This window comes from Pseudonaja textilis, chromosome Z (assembly GCF_049901715.1).
Source record: "Pseudonaja textilis isolate UNSWEBS1 chromosome Z, rPseTex1.2, whole genome shotgun sequence".
Classification (NCBI taxonomy): Eukaryota; Metazoa; Chordata; class Lepidosauria; order Squamata; family Elapidae; genus Pseudonaja; species Pseudonaja textilis.
In genome coordinates this window covers 110,568,273-110,584,598 of record NC_142008.1, presented here as the reverse complement: position 1 = coordinate 110,584,598, position 16,326 = coordinate 110,568,273, and the positions used below count along the sequence as shown (strand labels likewise).

The window sequence follows — 16,326 nt, the reverse complement described above, 5'->3', positions numbered from 1 at the left end:
GGGACTCTTTTAACCTTTACAACGGAGAACAAAAAACGACTCCAAAATTCATGTACGTTACCCTAATTCTTAAGCCACTGATACAAATTTACTGGGGGGTGGGGTGATATACAATAGCCTGTTCACATTAGTCTCACAGTCATGTTTCTATGAACTAGAGCACTGGATGAAGATTTTCTTTTCAAAATGTGGAAAATCTAAGCATATGCCATTTATTTACTGCTTTTTATAAATGATACCAAGGCTGTAAAGTGGATGAATGTTACATAATGAATACATGAGCTTTGCAAGTGGAGCCACTTATGCACAACTAAAATAAAAAATTGCATATAAAATGTTTATTCTTTACATAATTCAAGAAGCAAAAAAAAAAAAAAACACTCCCAAATTTGATGCGATGTAAACAAGGTTGCACCCTGAATAAATTAAAAAAAGCTCTCAGCTAAAATAAGAGATGCCGTGAAATTCTCTCTTAAAAATAAAACGACAGGCTTGAGATGTGTCTTAAGGCTAAGCCAAGGGAGTGGTCCCTGTATTCTATTCTTGAGCAAGAGATACCAAGAGAAGGAGAGATCCATCATTGAAATTAGATAGGACAAAATAGACACAGCACCTTTCTCTAAGTTTGCTTCTGTAGAGGTAAGGAAAAACTCCACCCCAACACTTATAAAAGTAAGCTGGATATCTTTATCACTGACATCAAAGAGGGCAATATTGCTTGGCACAGAAGATGTGGCATTAATTTTCTTCTTATCCAAGCTTGGAAGAAGAGATGGACTTCTTCAAAAGCAAAGGGGGCAATTTGGAAAATCAGAAAACCCTGTTCTTCACAATAGAAATCTTTACCCCATCGATATGTAAGAACAAAGTATGACAGCCACCTGGCGCAGTTTTACAGATTATCTATAAAAAGAGAAGGCAGCTGCTAGTTTCCTTGACTCAGTAGAAGTGCAAAGGCCAGATGGAAAAGAAGTTTCCCCATTAATATGCTGCTCCCACCCTAACTTGGGGATCAGCCATTCTCTCCCCTTGTCAGCAAACACTGTCTGATTCTCAGAATACTACATGGGATCAGGGATAAGCACTATGAAAAGTGACTTCTAAATGCTTATTGTTGGCCTTCATTTCAGTGGGAAGGAAAGCAAGGAGACTGATGCTGACCAGGAGAAAACAGCACAACAAAGGATGGATTTCCCTCAGCAGTATCTACTTTCCCTTCTTGTTCCTCTTAACATGATAATGACAAGTAACAGCTTCTCCAGCTGGGCCAAACCTGCTGTTCCAGCTGATGGATCCTGTCACTCTTTTCCTGATCTTTTGCTCTTCTTATTAATGCCCTGCAGAGTTACTACTCGCGATATGGCTCCTACATTTCTTGAAAGGATGACAGCAATCTCCTACCTATCTCTAAATTTCCCTCTCACCGACAAGCTTTTTGAAGATTCTAGTGTGCAGCTTTAACTTGATGGAAGCTGAAGAAGCTGCCATCCTCCAAACACTGGAGGGGTGGGGGTGGGGAAAACACCCAATTTGAAGGCCCTGAATTGCCACGAGAAATGAAAGCAAATAGGTGTGGCGGTAAAAGCTGGTCTCGGGAGATCCAAGTGGCACATGGGAACAGGTAGGAAGAGAGTATCAATTTGAACACAGTTCATCAGGAGGAAGACTCCCCAACTCCTCCTCTATGAATAGATGGTGATGACTTCGCTGCCTCCGCCCCGTACAAGCAGCACACGCTCCAGCCCCTCTGTGAGGACCTCCAGGAATTCCATATCTGCAGGTGGAAAAGAGTCAAAGGAACAACGCAATACGATTCTTTAGAGCCACCACCACTCCTTCCTGTGCCCGGCAGAAAAGGATACAGTTTTCGTCGCCTTCAGGGTTTCGTGGTGGCCCAGGCATATTAAGCAGGACAAGCTTAGCCTCATGGGACTTGTTGACAATAACTTCATTCAGCTTGACAGCCGTGTGCATACGTCGCACATTAGACTGATCCCTATGTTGGAGGTGGGGGGAAAAAAGTATTAGCATAACCAGGACCCATACAAATATAACCATACAGCACGCTTTACTGATATATCTAATCCGTAGCCTAAGACTGGCTTGTGAGAAAATAAAGTATTTTTTATGGATTAGAGACTGAAAAAAAACCCAGAGGCACAGATTCTTTCCCAAAAGAACAGGGAATAACATGGCAATTGCAGTAAAGCAAACTAAAAGTACTCGCAACATTTTCTAGTGGGCAACTTCTAACCCAGATCTGTTTAATTTAGTGTCCCTCTGGCTTTGATATTCCAAAGAAAAACTGGACAAGACTCAACCAAATGGCAGGTGCCAATATTGGAAATTCAAATGGGGATAGGTTGATAATACTGTGACTCAAGGAATGTCCTGCAAACTTTACATCATCCTGCAACAGAATGCCCCCTCAAAAGGTGACCCAGATCCCTACAAGAACTACCTCTTCTGAAGGGCACTGCTGTCCAGTGGCTAAACTATCTAGATATCTGGTCATAGGCTTAGTCACTCTAGTAATTGCTTATAACTTTATTTTATTTATCATTCATACTGTGGGTTTCTAAAATAATTCACTGTACTAGTATTTTATATTTTGATACACATTTTATATGCCGTTTTTGTGAATTTTATGCTGTTATGCACTAACACCATACAAAAAAAATAAAGAACTCTACCGGTAGCATATGCTGGAGATAGAGAGCATTACATATTAGAAACAATGGGATATGTAGTGGAAAAAAACACATTTAGAATAAAACCCAGACAGGATAGTGGTAAGATTAAGTTAGGCTTTGTATCACTTTCCAAGAAGAATTTGGAAGCAGAATAGCAATAGCAACACTTGGACTTATATACCGCTTCAAAGTGCTTTACAGCCCTCTCTAAACAGTTTTACAGAGTCAGCATATTGCCCATAACAACAATTTGGGTCCCCATTTTGCTGACCTCAGAAAAATGGAAGACTGAGTCAATCTTGAGCCGTTGTGAATTGAACTGCCGAAATGCTGGCAGTTGTCACCAGAATTAGCCTGCAATACTGCATTCTAACTACTGCGCCACCACAAATAGTAGGCAAATATGGTAAAGGTTCCCCTCGCACATATGTGCTAGTTGTTTTCAGCTGTAGGGGGCAGTGCTCATCTCTGTTACAAAGACAGTGCTGTCCAAAGATGTCTCCATGGTCATGTGGCCAGCATGACTAAATGCCGAAGGTGCAAGGAACACTGTTACCTTCCTACCAATGTGGCACCTATTTTTCTACTTGCATTTTTACATGCTTTCGAACTGCTAGATTGGCAGAAACAGAGACAAGTAACGGGAACTCACTCCATTACATGGCGCTAGGGATTCGAACCGCCAAACTGCCAACCTTTCTGATCGACAAGCTCAGCATCTTAGGCAAGAAGGAAGAGTTTAATGACAATAGAAGTATATATCAGAAATAACTCAGTTAATGTCTTACGGTCGCATGTTGAGCAGGTCTTGGAAGCCCTCCAGGGTCCTGAGTTTGTGTCCATGAGAAGCCATGTATTTGTCCTTGGTCCAGGTCATGTGCACCTTCTCCTGGTAGGTCTCAGTCTCTTCATCATCATCTGAGCCAATGCTGGTCAGCCGCAACATTGAGTTCCTGTCTTTCACAAGCTGGGCCTATATACAAGGATGGCATCACTGAAGCTTTAGTGAAAAAGAAACCCAAATTGGTTTCTCTTTTTCAGCCTATTTTCTCCCACCTTTGTTTCAGCCCAGTTCACCTCACGTTCTCGTTCCGTTTTAGAGAGACGCATTTGGCGCAACATCTGGGAGCGCTGCTCCATCATCAAAGTACGCTCATATGTGTAGGCAGAGATGTCGCTGTCATGCTGCAAGAGAGAAAAGAGGACAACTGATATTGGACAATCCTCCCAAACCAACCTTGTCAGAAGCCAGATGGAAAGGTTACAGAAGGCGATCCCAGGACCCCAGGATGCTGCGACCATCATAAATACATCCCAGTTGCCAAGTGCCTGAATTTCGATCATGTGACAGCTGATATTGGACAACCCTCCCAACCTGACATAGGTCCAACATTCTTCCATTCCTCATAATGTTTGCCAGATTTCAACCAATGGCACTTCTGCACAGAGGACTTCTCTAGGAATATGCATGTCTATAGGCATTCTGTGAAAAATAGGAGTAGCCAGCCTATAACTCTTTCCTTGAAAAGGAACATATTTTTTTTAAATATGTGTTTTTGATCCTCGTCCCTGTAGTGAAAGAAGTTAATCTTTGACTTGGGAGCAGGTAGTGAGCAATTCTAAAAGGATAGGAATGAGTATGAGTGTGGCGTCCATCAGATATGTCTCTAATCCCTTTTGCCCCATTAAATAGTCTCTGTCCATTAGATATATTTCTAATCCCTTTTTCTTCATTGGATATGTTTCTCTCCATTAGATGTGTCTCTAACCCCTTTTTTCCAATTAAATACGTCCCTGTCCATTAGATATAGGTAGTCCTTGACTTACAACAATTCATTTAGTGACCATTCAAAGTGATGACAGTTGCAGTGTCCCGGGGTCACATGATTCCATTTTGCAACCTTCAGTGGGGAAGTGAGATTCATTTAACAACCGTTTTACTAACTTAACTGTAGTGATTCACTTAACAGTGGCAAGAAAGGTCGTAAAATGGGGCAAATGTCCCTTAACCAATGTCTCATGTAACAACAGAAATTTGGGCTCAACTGTGGTTGTAAGTCAAGGACTAGCTCTATACTTCTAATCCCTTTTCCTTCATTGGATAGATTTCTATGCATTAGTGATGTTTCTAATATCTTCTTTCCCCAATATATCTATCTGTCCATTAGATAGAGCCATGGTGGCGCAGAGGTTAGAATGTAGTACTGCAGGCTAATTCAGCTGACTGTTGACTGTCAGTTTCGGCAGTTCGAGTCTCACCAGCTCAAGGTTGACTCAGCCTTCCATCCTTCTGAGGTGGGTAAAATAAGAACCCCAATTGTTGGGGGCAATATGCTGACTGTAAACCACTTAGAGACGGCTGTAAAGCAGTATATATGTCCAAGGGCTATTGTTTTATATGTTTTTAATCCCCACAGTATTGTGTCACTCACCATCTCAACCACTTCCACCTCTGCCTCGATACGAAGGTGATACAGGAAGGTGGCCAGATCCTTCTTCATTTGTATGCTGTTGTCCTCCAGTTGGGCTACTGTAAAGATGCGGATTTTGCACTTACGCCACACCTTTGAAGGAAGGGAGGAGGGAAATCAGTAAACTCCACCCAAGCCAATTAACACCTGCTCCTTAAGTCTCAGCAAGGCCCTCCCATCATTACCTTGTGCTGCTTGAGAAGGAAAGGGAGGAGCATCAACATCCCTCCATCGTGCACAATCCACCAGACATCAATGTTGCCCTCGGAAAAAGGCTCTGCGTTGCTAGGGTAAAAAGCCACGTTCTTTGCCACGAGTAAGGCCAGGCGGGCAGCTGTAGTCACCCGGACAGTGCCTGGAGAACAGGAAGAGGAACTCATGCCATATGGTTCAGTAGACTCTTGTGACCTCTCGCCTCCCTCTCCCCCAAAATGTCTTGTTGGGAAACCGTTACCAATAAAAGTCTTCCAAGCACGTGCATCCTCACTCTGACGCCAGGCATTCGGCCAGCCCATCACCACAGTGTTGTGCTTCATGCCACCAAGCCCGCAGGACTGAATGAGGTGGGAGATGCCCTCTCGCACCTTGGCAGCCACCACGATCTGACAGAAGCCTTTCACGCGTTCTGCCTCCATCAGATGTTTGATAGTCTGAAATCACATAACGTTGTTTAAAGGCAAAGCTGTAAAAAAGCCACTCGGCATTGCAAACAGAGGAATCTTTACAGGTAGTCCTCGACTTACAACAGTTTGCTTGGTGACCGTTCAAAGTTACAACGGCACTGAATAACATGACCTATGACCATTTTTCCAGACTTACGATCATTGCAGCATCCCCATGGCCATGTGATTTGCATTTAGATGCTTGACAACTTATCCACATTATGATGGTTGCAGTGTTCTGGGGCCATGTGATCCCCTTTTACAACCTTCTGACAAGCAAAATCAATAGGGGAAACCAGATTCACTGAACGACCGGTTTACTGATTTAACAACTGAAGTGATTCACTTAACAAATGTGGAAAGAAGTCGTAAAACGGGGCATAACTCACATAATACATTTCTCACTTAGCAACATAAATGTTGGGCTCAATTGTCATAAAGTCGAGGACTACCTATATTGCAATGTAGAGCTATGAGGATTTACATCTAAAGATGGTCCTTCAGACTTGAACATAATGCCTGGATTGGATCATTCCTTAGAAAGTTTTCAGAGGGGAGTTCCGGTTTGCGGCGCTTCGGGGCAGGCAGGAATCCGCGATCGTGCGCGGTTTCTGCCTGCGCTCGCCGCTGGAGTGCCCCGAGCCACCCGGCTTCGGGGCTAAGCCACCCCGTAGAAGGTGGTGAAGATAGGGGAGATCTGGCAGGGTCGAGAGGAATCGCACCTCTCCTCCCCAGCCAGCTAAACTCCCTTTTCCGAAGGCGGTAGAGCGGCGGTCAGAAATGGCCGCCTCACAGAAGCACTCAGCCAGAAAAGAAAGTGCAGGAGGAAGCTAAGAAGTAAAAGTTTTTGGCTGACCAGGACAAAAAATAAAACTAAGGTACCCTGGAACTTAAAATTTGCAAAAGATACATCGTTCCCAAAGACTTGCAAGTGGCAAATGAAAGTTAAAAGGGAAAGGGTTTTTTTTTCACTCTCCTTCCTAACGTTGACAGCGAACAGAAATGAATGAGAAATTGGAAAAACCTGCTTTGGCATCAATAGGTAACTAAACTGGATAATTAAATGTCAAGGGAATAATAAGGATTTCTGGACATTTAAAAAAAATTTTTTTTGCTGTAAGTGGGAAGGGAGAGGAAAAGAATAGGAGCAGGATTTGGAAGGCAGGAGGAGATTGCCTAGAACGTAAAAGAATCATTAAATACTAACAAGACTTCTAAAAGATACATTTTAACTGGAATTTTGTAACTAAACAGTAACCCCAGGAAGAGAAAGTGAAGAAAGAAGAAAGTGTTAAAAGAAACAGCTTATTTGGACTGTTTGGTGACTTTGGGACTTTTGGAAATTATATTTGAAGGACTAAAAACATTTGGGTGGTTGTTTCGGAAAAAAAAATTTTTTTTTTCTACAATGGCATCACTTGTGGATGAACTGAAAATTGAATTCAAAAAATATAAAAAAGAGGAACACGAAGGGAAGGGCTCTCTTGGCTCTCTTTTTCAATTCTTAGAAATGGCGATTTGTACCTATGAGAAACTGACTGCGCAACAAGATGATTGGGACAAAGAAGAAGCCATCTTCGATGAACAAGTAACTTTACTTGGGGAAGAAAGGGGAAAGGACGGGAAAAAAATGGAGACTTTAAGAACTAAAAACAACCAAAAAAGGGAAAAATAAGGTGAAAAGTGGATATGTTAGAAAACAACAGAAAGGGGGAATACAGAAGAGGGAAATGGGGGTGGAGAGACAAGGGGGTAAAAAGGGCAGGGAGAAGAAGCAAGGGAGGAAGGAAGGGATGAGAAGTTTCAATGGTGTGGAGCAAGATGTAAAAAAACAGGATTTATTTAGAGATAATGGGTAAAAACTTAATTGAAAAAGGGATTCTGCAAAGATACATAATATTGTATTGTTATATTTGTATTAGAAATAATGTTAGAAAATTGGAAACAACATGTGATTAAAAAGTGGGATAAAATATTCTGTGTAATTCAGTGAAATTTTTGTGAACAAAAGGAAGGCAATGAAATAAATGAGAGAATTGAATTAGGAAGGAATGGGAACATTTTAATGACACAATGTTTTAAAATATAAGTGAAGTGGGTGGGGAAATAACTATGGAAAGTTTATATGTGTTCCCATAAAAGTATGATATTTAACTGAAAAGTAATGTGTAAAATGTTCAAAATTTAAATGAATATTAATATTAATGATAGATTTGAATTGGTATGGATTGTTGTTCTAATTATATTACATATTTATAATATTTTCTTTTTAAAAAAATATAGTGTGTAACTTTAGAATGTACTAAGCAGAATCCAAATGGAAGTTATGTACTATACTAAGTGTTATAAATTTAGGGGAAAGAGATAAAGGCGTCATACTCCAATCAGCATACAGGAGAAATTTTGTTTAAAGGGAAAATATAGGTGGAAACAGGACAGACAAAGAATAATAAGCATAATGATCTGAACTGAGATGAGATAAATAAAATAAAATTAAGAAAGTTAAAAGAGGGGAGAAGCTATGTAGAAAATGTAAAATGGCAATAGGATATGGAATGGTATATAAAATGAGCATGAATTTGAATTTGTGTCTACGAAGAGATGTAACCCGGGATCAAGCTGCTTTCAGAAAAGATGTTTTATGTTTTTATGTTTTGTTTGTGTATTGTTTTTGAAAATCAATAAAAAATTTCAAAAAAAAAAAAGAGTTTTCAGAGGGACCTTAAAGCAAAAAGAAGCTCATTTCTGGAAATGGGAGTATGTGATGATTTCATTCTGAAGAACAAAGCAAAAATTTGTAACATACATGTAGCCCTCGGTTTACAACAGCTTGTTTAGTGGCCATTCAGAATTACAGCAGCACTGTAAAAGTGAGTTATGACTGTTTTTCACGTTTATGACTGTCGCAGCATCCCCGTCGTCAATGACATTTACATTTATGATGGTTACAGCATCCCAGATTCATGTGATTCCCTTTGGCATCTTCTGAGAAACAAAGTCAATGGGGTATCCACATTTACTTAACAACCTTAGCCATCTGCAGTGTTTCACTTAACCGCTGCGGCAGCAAATCTTGTAAAATGGGACAAAGGTCACTGAACAACTGTTTCGCTTAGCAGAAGAAATTTTGGGCTCAATTGAAGTTGGAAGTTAAGGATTACCTGTAGACTATTAGATGCTCTCCATGGATGCTATTAATACTATAAACTGAATCAATATATCTCAGAGATTGACACAAGCAATCTTCCATTTTCATATTTGGGCTTGGGCCAGGCACTATCATAAGACAAAGCATCAGCTTCAAGGGGAAGCCAAGAAATGCATGTTGACCTTATGATGGCATCATCCAACACATAAAAGTTAGCTTGACCAAACACAAAGTACTATTTTACGTTTCATGATATATGCAAGCTTGGAAAACCCCTCTTAACAAAGGTACAGTTAAAATATTTTAGGTAACTTAATTTCTGAACTTTTGGAAAACACATGTTAGCTGGAGAAGACATATCACTGAGCCAACTGAAAGATGAAGTACCAGGTATTCTCCTACTTTTCTTGTCTCTAATTATCTGAAAGTTTTGCTTTATACTGATATAGCTGCTCTTCTTGTAGCCTCCTATCTAAATCGGTGGCACCCATTCAGCTGAAATGCACTTCCATGAAATCTCACCTGCTCAGCAGCCAGTGCTTCACTGTAACTCTCCAGGAAGTTGCCCACCATGACTGAACCTACAATAGTGAGTCCTTTGCCAGCTTTCAGCTGAGAAGCAAAGGTGAGCAGATGTGGATGCTTCACATGCAGATCCTCATCCAACTTTAGCAACACCAACAATTGTGGCCTAGGAAGAAATGGAAGCCCAACACGCGCATGTTAAGAGTTGTAGGAGCAGATGAATTTAGACTTTTGCCCTAAAGCACAAAGACATAAGAATTTATACTGCAACAAATAATACAAGTAAATCCACATGTGTAAGTATTCCATTTTATAAAACTTTAGTAAGGCCACACTTGGAATGCTACATCCAGTTTTGGTCACCACATCATAAAAAAGATGTTGAGACTTTGGAAAAAAATGCAGAGAGGAGGCAACTAAGATGATTAAAGGCTTAGAGGCTAAAAACATGAACAGTTGCAGGATATGAGTTTGTTTGGTCTAGAGAAAAGAAGGACTAGGGTAACATGATAGCAGTTATTCCAGTATTTCAGGGGCTGCCCCAGAGAAGAGGGAGTCAATCTATTGTCCAAAGCATCAGAAGGCAGGACAAGAAGCCATGGATGGAAACAAATCAAGGAGAGAAGCAACCTGGAATTAAGGAGAAACTTCCTAACAGTGAGGACAATAAACCAGCAAAATGGCTTGCCTTCAGAGGTTGTGGGTGCTTCAACACTGGAGGTTTTTAAGAAGAGACTGTGTATAGCCACTTGCTGAAATGGTATAGGGCACAAGTTCAAACTCGATCGAGTGACAAGCCAGATCGTGACATATCATGATGTTTTTTGCCTTTGCGGAGCCAGGGTGGGCATAGCCTGCGCGTGATGTATCCGTCCCGCGGGATGCCAGTTTGACATGCCTGGTATAGGGTCTGTTCCTTGAGCAAGGGGGTTCCACTGGAAGACCTCCAAGGTCCCTTCCAGCTCTATTCTGAATTTGAGTTTGTGTTTTCTATGCAGCATTGCTTCATGTTGAGGCAACAAAAGTCTGAAAGCAACCTGTGGCTTCCCTACCTCCAATTTTTGGTGTGGGGTGGCCCCTCTTCAAGGCGCAGCAAAGCAAAACGGGCGGCACTCAGGGACAAGCCACGGATGCCATCTCCCCATTCCTTCTCAGCCCTGCAAGGGAAGCACAGTTCAGCCAAACGAGCATGCCGCAGTAAGTCTGTCCTTTCCAGAATCGTTGCAGACAGAACAAAACATGTATTCAGGCAATCCTGCAGAACCCAAGTGCTTATCATTAAGTTAGGGCAGGATCAGGGTTAGGAAGGGAGTAAATCTAACTACAAGAAATCCTCACTGGGCAGAGGCCACACAGAACCAAATCCAAAACAGCACTCACCCATGATACTCTATATATTTGTAGATCATGCCAGCTATCACCATTGCAATAATTGCGTAATACCAGGAGGAGATGAACATGAGCGCCACACAGATACTCATGCCCATGAAGGAGAGTATCCTATGAGGAGAGAAATTGGAAGGAGAAGGGTACACACACGGTTTCCTAAATACTGTGGGAGCTAGAATTCAACCAAAAGGAATATGAACAACTTATTGGTCTTACTGGCCCCCTGTTGCCCTCTTAGGTATAATCTGGAGACCAAGTTTCTTTTTCACTACCAGCCTGTAGGAGTTCAGGAGTCTAAACCCCCCCACCCTCTTCGTCTTCTGCATCCATTCCCCCCGCTTCCTTTTCAACAGTTAGGTAATAGAGTGCTCTTACCAATGGTAGTACCGGAAGCGTGGTCTCCAATTGGGGGTGCGTAGTAAAGTTTGTAAGGCACAGGCTAGGTTGACAAAGAGGTAACACATCAGGAAGAACCTAGAGAAGCATCTGGTGGTGTCAGCAAGGTGCATTTCCTTGGGACCCCAACCCACGAGAAAGAGGAGACTTACATGGAGAGAATAGGGGCCACCATGTCCAAGGATGCAATCAGGATCCCAAGTTCTGCAATTCCGGCTGTCAGAAGCAAAGCCCAGGTAGGCTCCCCATTAGCTTTACCATGGCCAAAGACCTAAAATAAATGCGTATGTGAGAGAACTAGGGAGAGCATGGTTTAACCCTTACACATTCCCTATCTGAAAGCAAAATATGGCCACTCACCCTCAGGAAGGGTATGATGTTGTCCTTAGCTATGGCCTGCAATAGCCGGGGTGCACCTGTGAGACTCTGCAGCCCAGCTCCACATGTGGAGAAGAACGAGCCAATGACAATGACCCAAGGAGATGGCCAGGAGAGGGTGCCCACCACCAGGTTCCCCTTGACTGTGTCGCCAAATCTATCGGATGGACACAAGAATAAAATGTTAAGTTGAATCTTTTAAGGCTTCACAGCTAGAGGTGCATCTGAAGAAAACTAGAGAAAAAAATTATATGCTCTATAGGCAGTCCTCGACCTACGGTCACAATGGAGCCCAAAATTTATACTGCTAAATGAAAACTTTTGTTAAGTGAGTTTGGCCCCATTTCACGACCTTTCTTGCCACAGCGGTTAAGTGAATCATCAATTGCAGTTGTCAAGTTGGTACATTGGTTGAGTCTGGCTTCCCCATTGACTTTGCTTATCAGAAGTTAACAGAAGAGGATCACACCTGACCCAAGGACACTGCAACGGTCATTAAATATGAACCAGTTGCCAAGCATCTGAATTTTGATCATGTGGATGTAGCAGTTGTGTGAAAAATGGTCATAAGTCACTTTTTTCCGTGCCATCATAACTTTGAATGTCTATGGAGATTCTCAGGCATCCAGGTCCTGGTTGTCCCAAAGGTGCTTTTTTTCGAGAGGCAACTGGAGTTTCTGGTTTTTCTTTGAAGACGTGTCATTCCCCATCCAAGAAGCTTCTTCAGTTGTTCAGAGAAGAGAAGTAGCTTCAGAGAGCTGAAGAAGCTTCTTGGATGAGAAGCAAAACGTCTTCAAAGAAAAACCATAAAGTGAGAACAATCGACCAATGGAACAGAAGTTGTGGGAGCGCCATCACTTGAGACTTTCAAGAAGAGATTGGACTGCCATTTGTCAGAAATGGTGTAGGGTCTCCCGCTTGGGCGGTAGGTTGGACTAGATCAGGGGTAGCCAACCTTTTGGACCTCAGGGACCACCAAACTCATAATTTTAAATCGCAGGGACCACTATCTGTGGGCGTGGCCTAATTTGTGGGTGTGGCTTGGTGGTCATGTGACTGGCTGGGCATGGCTTGTATGTAAATACTATAAATATTTATATAAATATTGAATTTTTTATAAAAAAGAGCAACTTTTACCCAAAATCAGGCAAAGCAGGCAGGCAGATTGAGTTGCTCACAGAATCATTCAGCAATTTATCTATCTGCCATCGGCTAGCTCAGTCTGTCACATAAAATTTGCTTGCTGTGAGTCTGCACTGAATAATAGAACCTTCAGTCCTAAGACAGGTTCAGCTGTGCTTAAAGGCAGAGCCAAAGATCCAAAGACTAGCTAGAAAGCAAGAAATCCAACTATTTCCTGCTTCCTAGCTAATCTAAATCTCCTGGCACAGCAGAACAGATGATGGATGGAAAAAGGAAAAATAGTAATTTAGAAGGCAAGTTTGCCAGGTAAGTGAGTTGGCAGGGAGGGTTCCTGTGGGCGGCTCAGTTTTGTGTTTCTGCACAGCCTGGATTAATTGCTGGGGGGGGCTCTGGGGATGAATTTCTCTGCGGCCCACCAAAATTTTCTCATGGCCCATCACTGGGCCGCAGCCCACTGGTTGGCGACTGCTGAACTAGATGACCTGCAAGGTCCCTTCCAACTCTGTTAATATGTTACCTTTCCAGTTGCCTCTTGAAAAAAAAACACACCTTTGAGTGTAACTTTGAATGTTCACTAAATGAACTGTCGTAAGTTTTAGACTACCTGTACTATATTATTAGATCCATACAATTTCATTGCAAAGGTCTTTCTGATTCCAGTAGAAACAATACAACTCATAGTGTCCATTCCTATATGTGAGAATTTTCCTGGTTCAGGAAGAGCTCATCAAGTTTAGTAACTTCTGTCACCCAGAAATCATCCTAATGTATCGGGGACATTTATAAGGTGGCCAGACGGATGAGGATCCTTTTTCATTGTTGCTATTTAGAGCAACTTAAAAGGGACTTCCTGATAAAATAGATGTATTATTGCATACTAACTAGACCCAAGCCATAGGAAAAGGAGCAAAAGAAAATGATAATGTGTCTGTGTTGCACACACACATACCTTTGTGTACTGGTGACTCCCTGGAGTAATCTTTGGAGTTTTCTTGGCAAAATTTTCATAAGTGGTTTGACCTTCCCTGCTTCCTGGGCCTGAGAGCAGATGACTAACCCAAGATCACTCAGCTTGTTTTGCCTAAGGCAGATCTAAAACTCCTGGTCTCCCAGTTTATAACCTGATGCCTTAATCCAACAGTCTCCAACCTTTATGGTGGGTAGGGAGAAGAAAATTGGCCTGCTGCTAGCGCAAGTAAGTGTGTGTGTGTGTGTGTGTGTGTGTGTGTGTGTGTGTGTGTGTGTGAGAGAGAGAGAGAGAGAGAGAGAGAGAGAGAGAGAGAGAGCGCAAGCACACCTGCCCACCACTTGCGCAAGTCAAACTTCATGCGTGCATATGTACGTCAGCCAACTGCTTGCACAGCCATTCTCGCACAGTCCATTCTTGCACAGCCTGGGGATTGAGGACCACTGCCTTAACCAATACATCAAACTACCTCTAATCACAAATATCTGGTTTAAAAAAGAAGCATGTATCAAGCATTCCCGAGGTTGACCACAAAGGAACTTTATAGCCAACGCAATCTAAAATCTACACACATAAAAAATATACCAGCATTTTCTAGTATTGGAAAATTATAAAATTAGAGAAAGCCAAGGGAGCATTACTTACTTGTCCCTGAGTACCACGCCTTCTACACATGCCCCAAATAGCACTACATTGCTAAGATCTAAGGAGGCAGAGTCAAAGGTAATTTTTGTGCAAAGAACAAGGCAGTAAAAATGAACAACTAGTCTTCTCATAAGCTAACTCTATCAAATCATTTATTAATCCTAACATATTCTAGCCAGGTATCTGCCAAAGGCATGGTCCTGGAATCAATGCAAGATGAACTACAGGGCTGAAATTGTAAACAGCTTTGATGTGTTTCCTTGCGAGTAGCTTTTTATCTGTGGGCGAGGAAACATAATTTCAAGACAACAAAGCAGTAATCCTCATTAGAGAGGATTCTGGGTTCAGTGTGCCCCAAAACATCTGGAATTTGTTAAAGCAACATACTGGCTTTATTAAAGGAGTCCAAATTCCAGAATCTAAGCAAGGCATTTTCTTTGGTCAAGAGTGAGGAAGGTCGGTTAAGAGGAAAATGAAGTTCTGATAGCTCCCTCTACACCATTATTTCTCAACTTAAGCAATTTTAATATGTTTGGACATGCCGGCTCAGGAATTCTGTGAGTTGAAGTCCAGATATTTTAATGTTGCAAAGTTAAGAAACTCTGCTCTACCCAGATACTGGACTAAAAGAGCAACTGAAATTGTTTGCTAGTTCTCTACAAGTTCCAGATTCACAAAGAGATAAATGTGCCTATGCTTGTGTCAAAATTATTATAAATCTATGCAAAGCAGTCCTTATCAATCTTGATTTTCCTATTAAACTGATTTTAGAAGGAATAGAATGTAAGGAGGCTGGTAGTCTGGAAGCACCTCCAGCTGTTGCAAAGGATACACACAAAAGAGGTGGTGAGAATAGCCAAGATGGTACCGATGGGAATAGATTTCTGGGCATCCTTTAGGTCCCCTGAACGATTTGACCCAGCCATGATTCCTATGAAAACAACATTTAAACAAGAGTCGATCCATTTCCGGAATGTACATTTATGTGACTGAATGAATAACGAAGAACAGCGCTGACTGGTATTTTATATAAAAGCTTTTAGTAGAACAACCATTGCTTTGATAAAATTAAATGTTAACTAAGCAGAGTTGGTTCAACTTGGGAAAAAGCAACAATAAATCTGAATCTTGCCTTTCTATTGGTCTTAATCTAGCCAGGATAAAGGTCCTTTTACTAAAGTTGAGAAATTGCAGTTGAAATCTTCAGGAGTCCAAATACAGGTATTCCTCAACTTATGATCAAAATTTATGTTGCTCAGTGAGACTTTCCTTACCAATTTGTTAAGTGAATCACTGCAGTTGTTAAATCAGTAAAATGGTTGTTAAGCAAATCTAGTTTTCCCATTGACTTTGCTTTTCTGAAATTGCAAAAGGAGATCACATGATCCCCAGGACAATGCAACTGTCATAACTATAAGTCAGTTATCACACATCTTAATGTAAATCACGTGACCATGGGGATGCTACAATGGTCTAAGTGTGAAAAATGGTCATGTCACTTTTTTCAGGCCATTGTAACTTCCCTAAGTGAACTGTTGTAAGTCAAGGATTACCTGTAAAGGCCTCATAACTAACAAATCAACCCTTCTAATATGGTTTGGTTTTGAAACCCCCCTGAACAGAGAGCTCAACAAAACACACTGGCACTTACCAGTGACAGAAGGGAAAAATATGCCCACAAGAAGAGTAAAAGAAGTGGTGATATCAGCCAAGACATACTGCTGATTCAGAGCTCCTCCCACATCAACTGCATGCAAAGATGGCTTCTCAAGTATTTCACCTTTCATCAGGTAGCTGCTCCAAAGGTTCTCTGCAATTATGGCACCATCATCATCATGATCATCACCATCACCACTATCATCACCCTATCATTTATTTGAAGTACTCTGGACAGTGTAATAGTGTTCCC

The 16,326-nt window shown here is 41.6% G+C and overlaps 1 protein-coding gene across 10 annotated transcripts in view; it reads right to left on the bottom strand.

The window, feature by feature from the left end:
* Nucleotides 1-323: 323 nt before the first annotated feature.
* SLC12A6 (solute carrier family 12 member 6) overlaps nucleotides 324-16,326 on the bottom strand; it is a 52,931-nt gene continuing 36,928 nt past the window's right edge. For 4 of the 10 annotated variants that reach the window (XM_026722556.2, XM_087915217.1, XM_087915219.1 and 1 more), the window contains 16 exons: nucleotides 16,069-16,227; nucleotides 15,250-15,348; nucleotides 14,418-14,475; nucleotides 11,645-11,819; nucleotides 11,437-11,555; nucleotides 11,264-11,362; nucleotides 10,880-10,999; nucleotides 10,552-10,656; nucleotides 9,497-9,665; nucleotides 5,619-5,814; nucleotides 5,350-5,519; nucleotides 5,126-5,257; nucleotides 3,750-3,878; nucleotides 3,482-3,666; nucleotides 1,863-1,996; nucleotides 324-1,774 (listed from right to left, as the gene is read on the bottom strand). In XM_026722556.2, the coding sequence (XP_026578341.1) occupies nucleotides 1,683-1,774; nucleotides 1,863-1,996; nucleotides 3,482-3,666; nucleotides 3,750-3,878; nucleotides 5,126-5,257; nucleotides 5,350-5,519; nucleotides 5,619-5,814; nucleotides 9,497-9,665; nucleotides 10,552-10,656; nucleotides 10,880-10,999; nucleotides 11,264-11,362; nucleotides 11,437-11,555; nucleotides 11,645-11,819; nucleotides 14,418-14,475; nucleotides 15,250-15,348; nucleotides 16,069-16,227 (2,141 nt within the window). In that variant the 3' untranslated portion in view covers nucleotides 324-1,682. The remainder of the gene's footprint in view (nucleotides 1,775-1,862; nucleotides 1,997-3,481; nucleotides 3,667-3,749; nucleotides 3,879-5,125; nucleotides 5,258-5,349; nucleotides 5,520-5,618; nucleotides 5,815-9,496; nucleotides 9,666-10,551; nucleotides 10,657-10,879; nucleotides 11,000-11,263; nucleotides 11,363-11,436; nucleotides 11,556-11,644; nucleotides 11,820-14,417; nucleotides 14,476-15,249; nucleotides 15,349-16,068; nucleotides 16,228-16,326) is intronic. The other 6 variants (XM_026722557.2, XM_026722558.2, XM_087915220.1 and 3 more) reach the window with 2 other exon arrangements.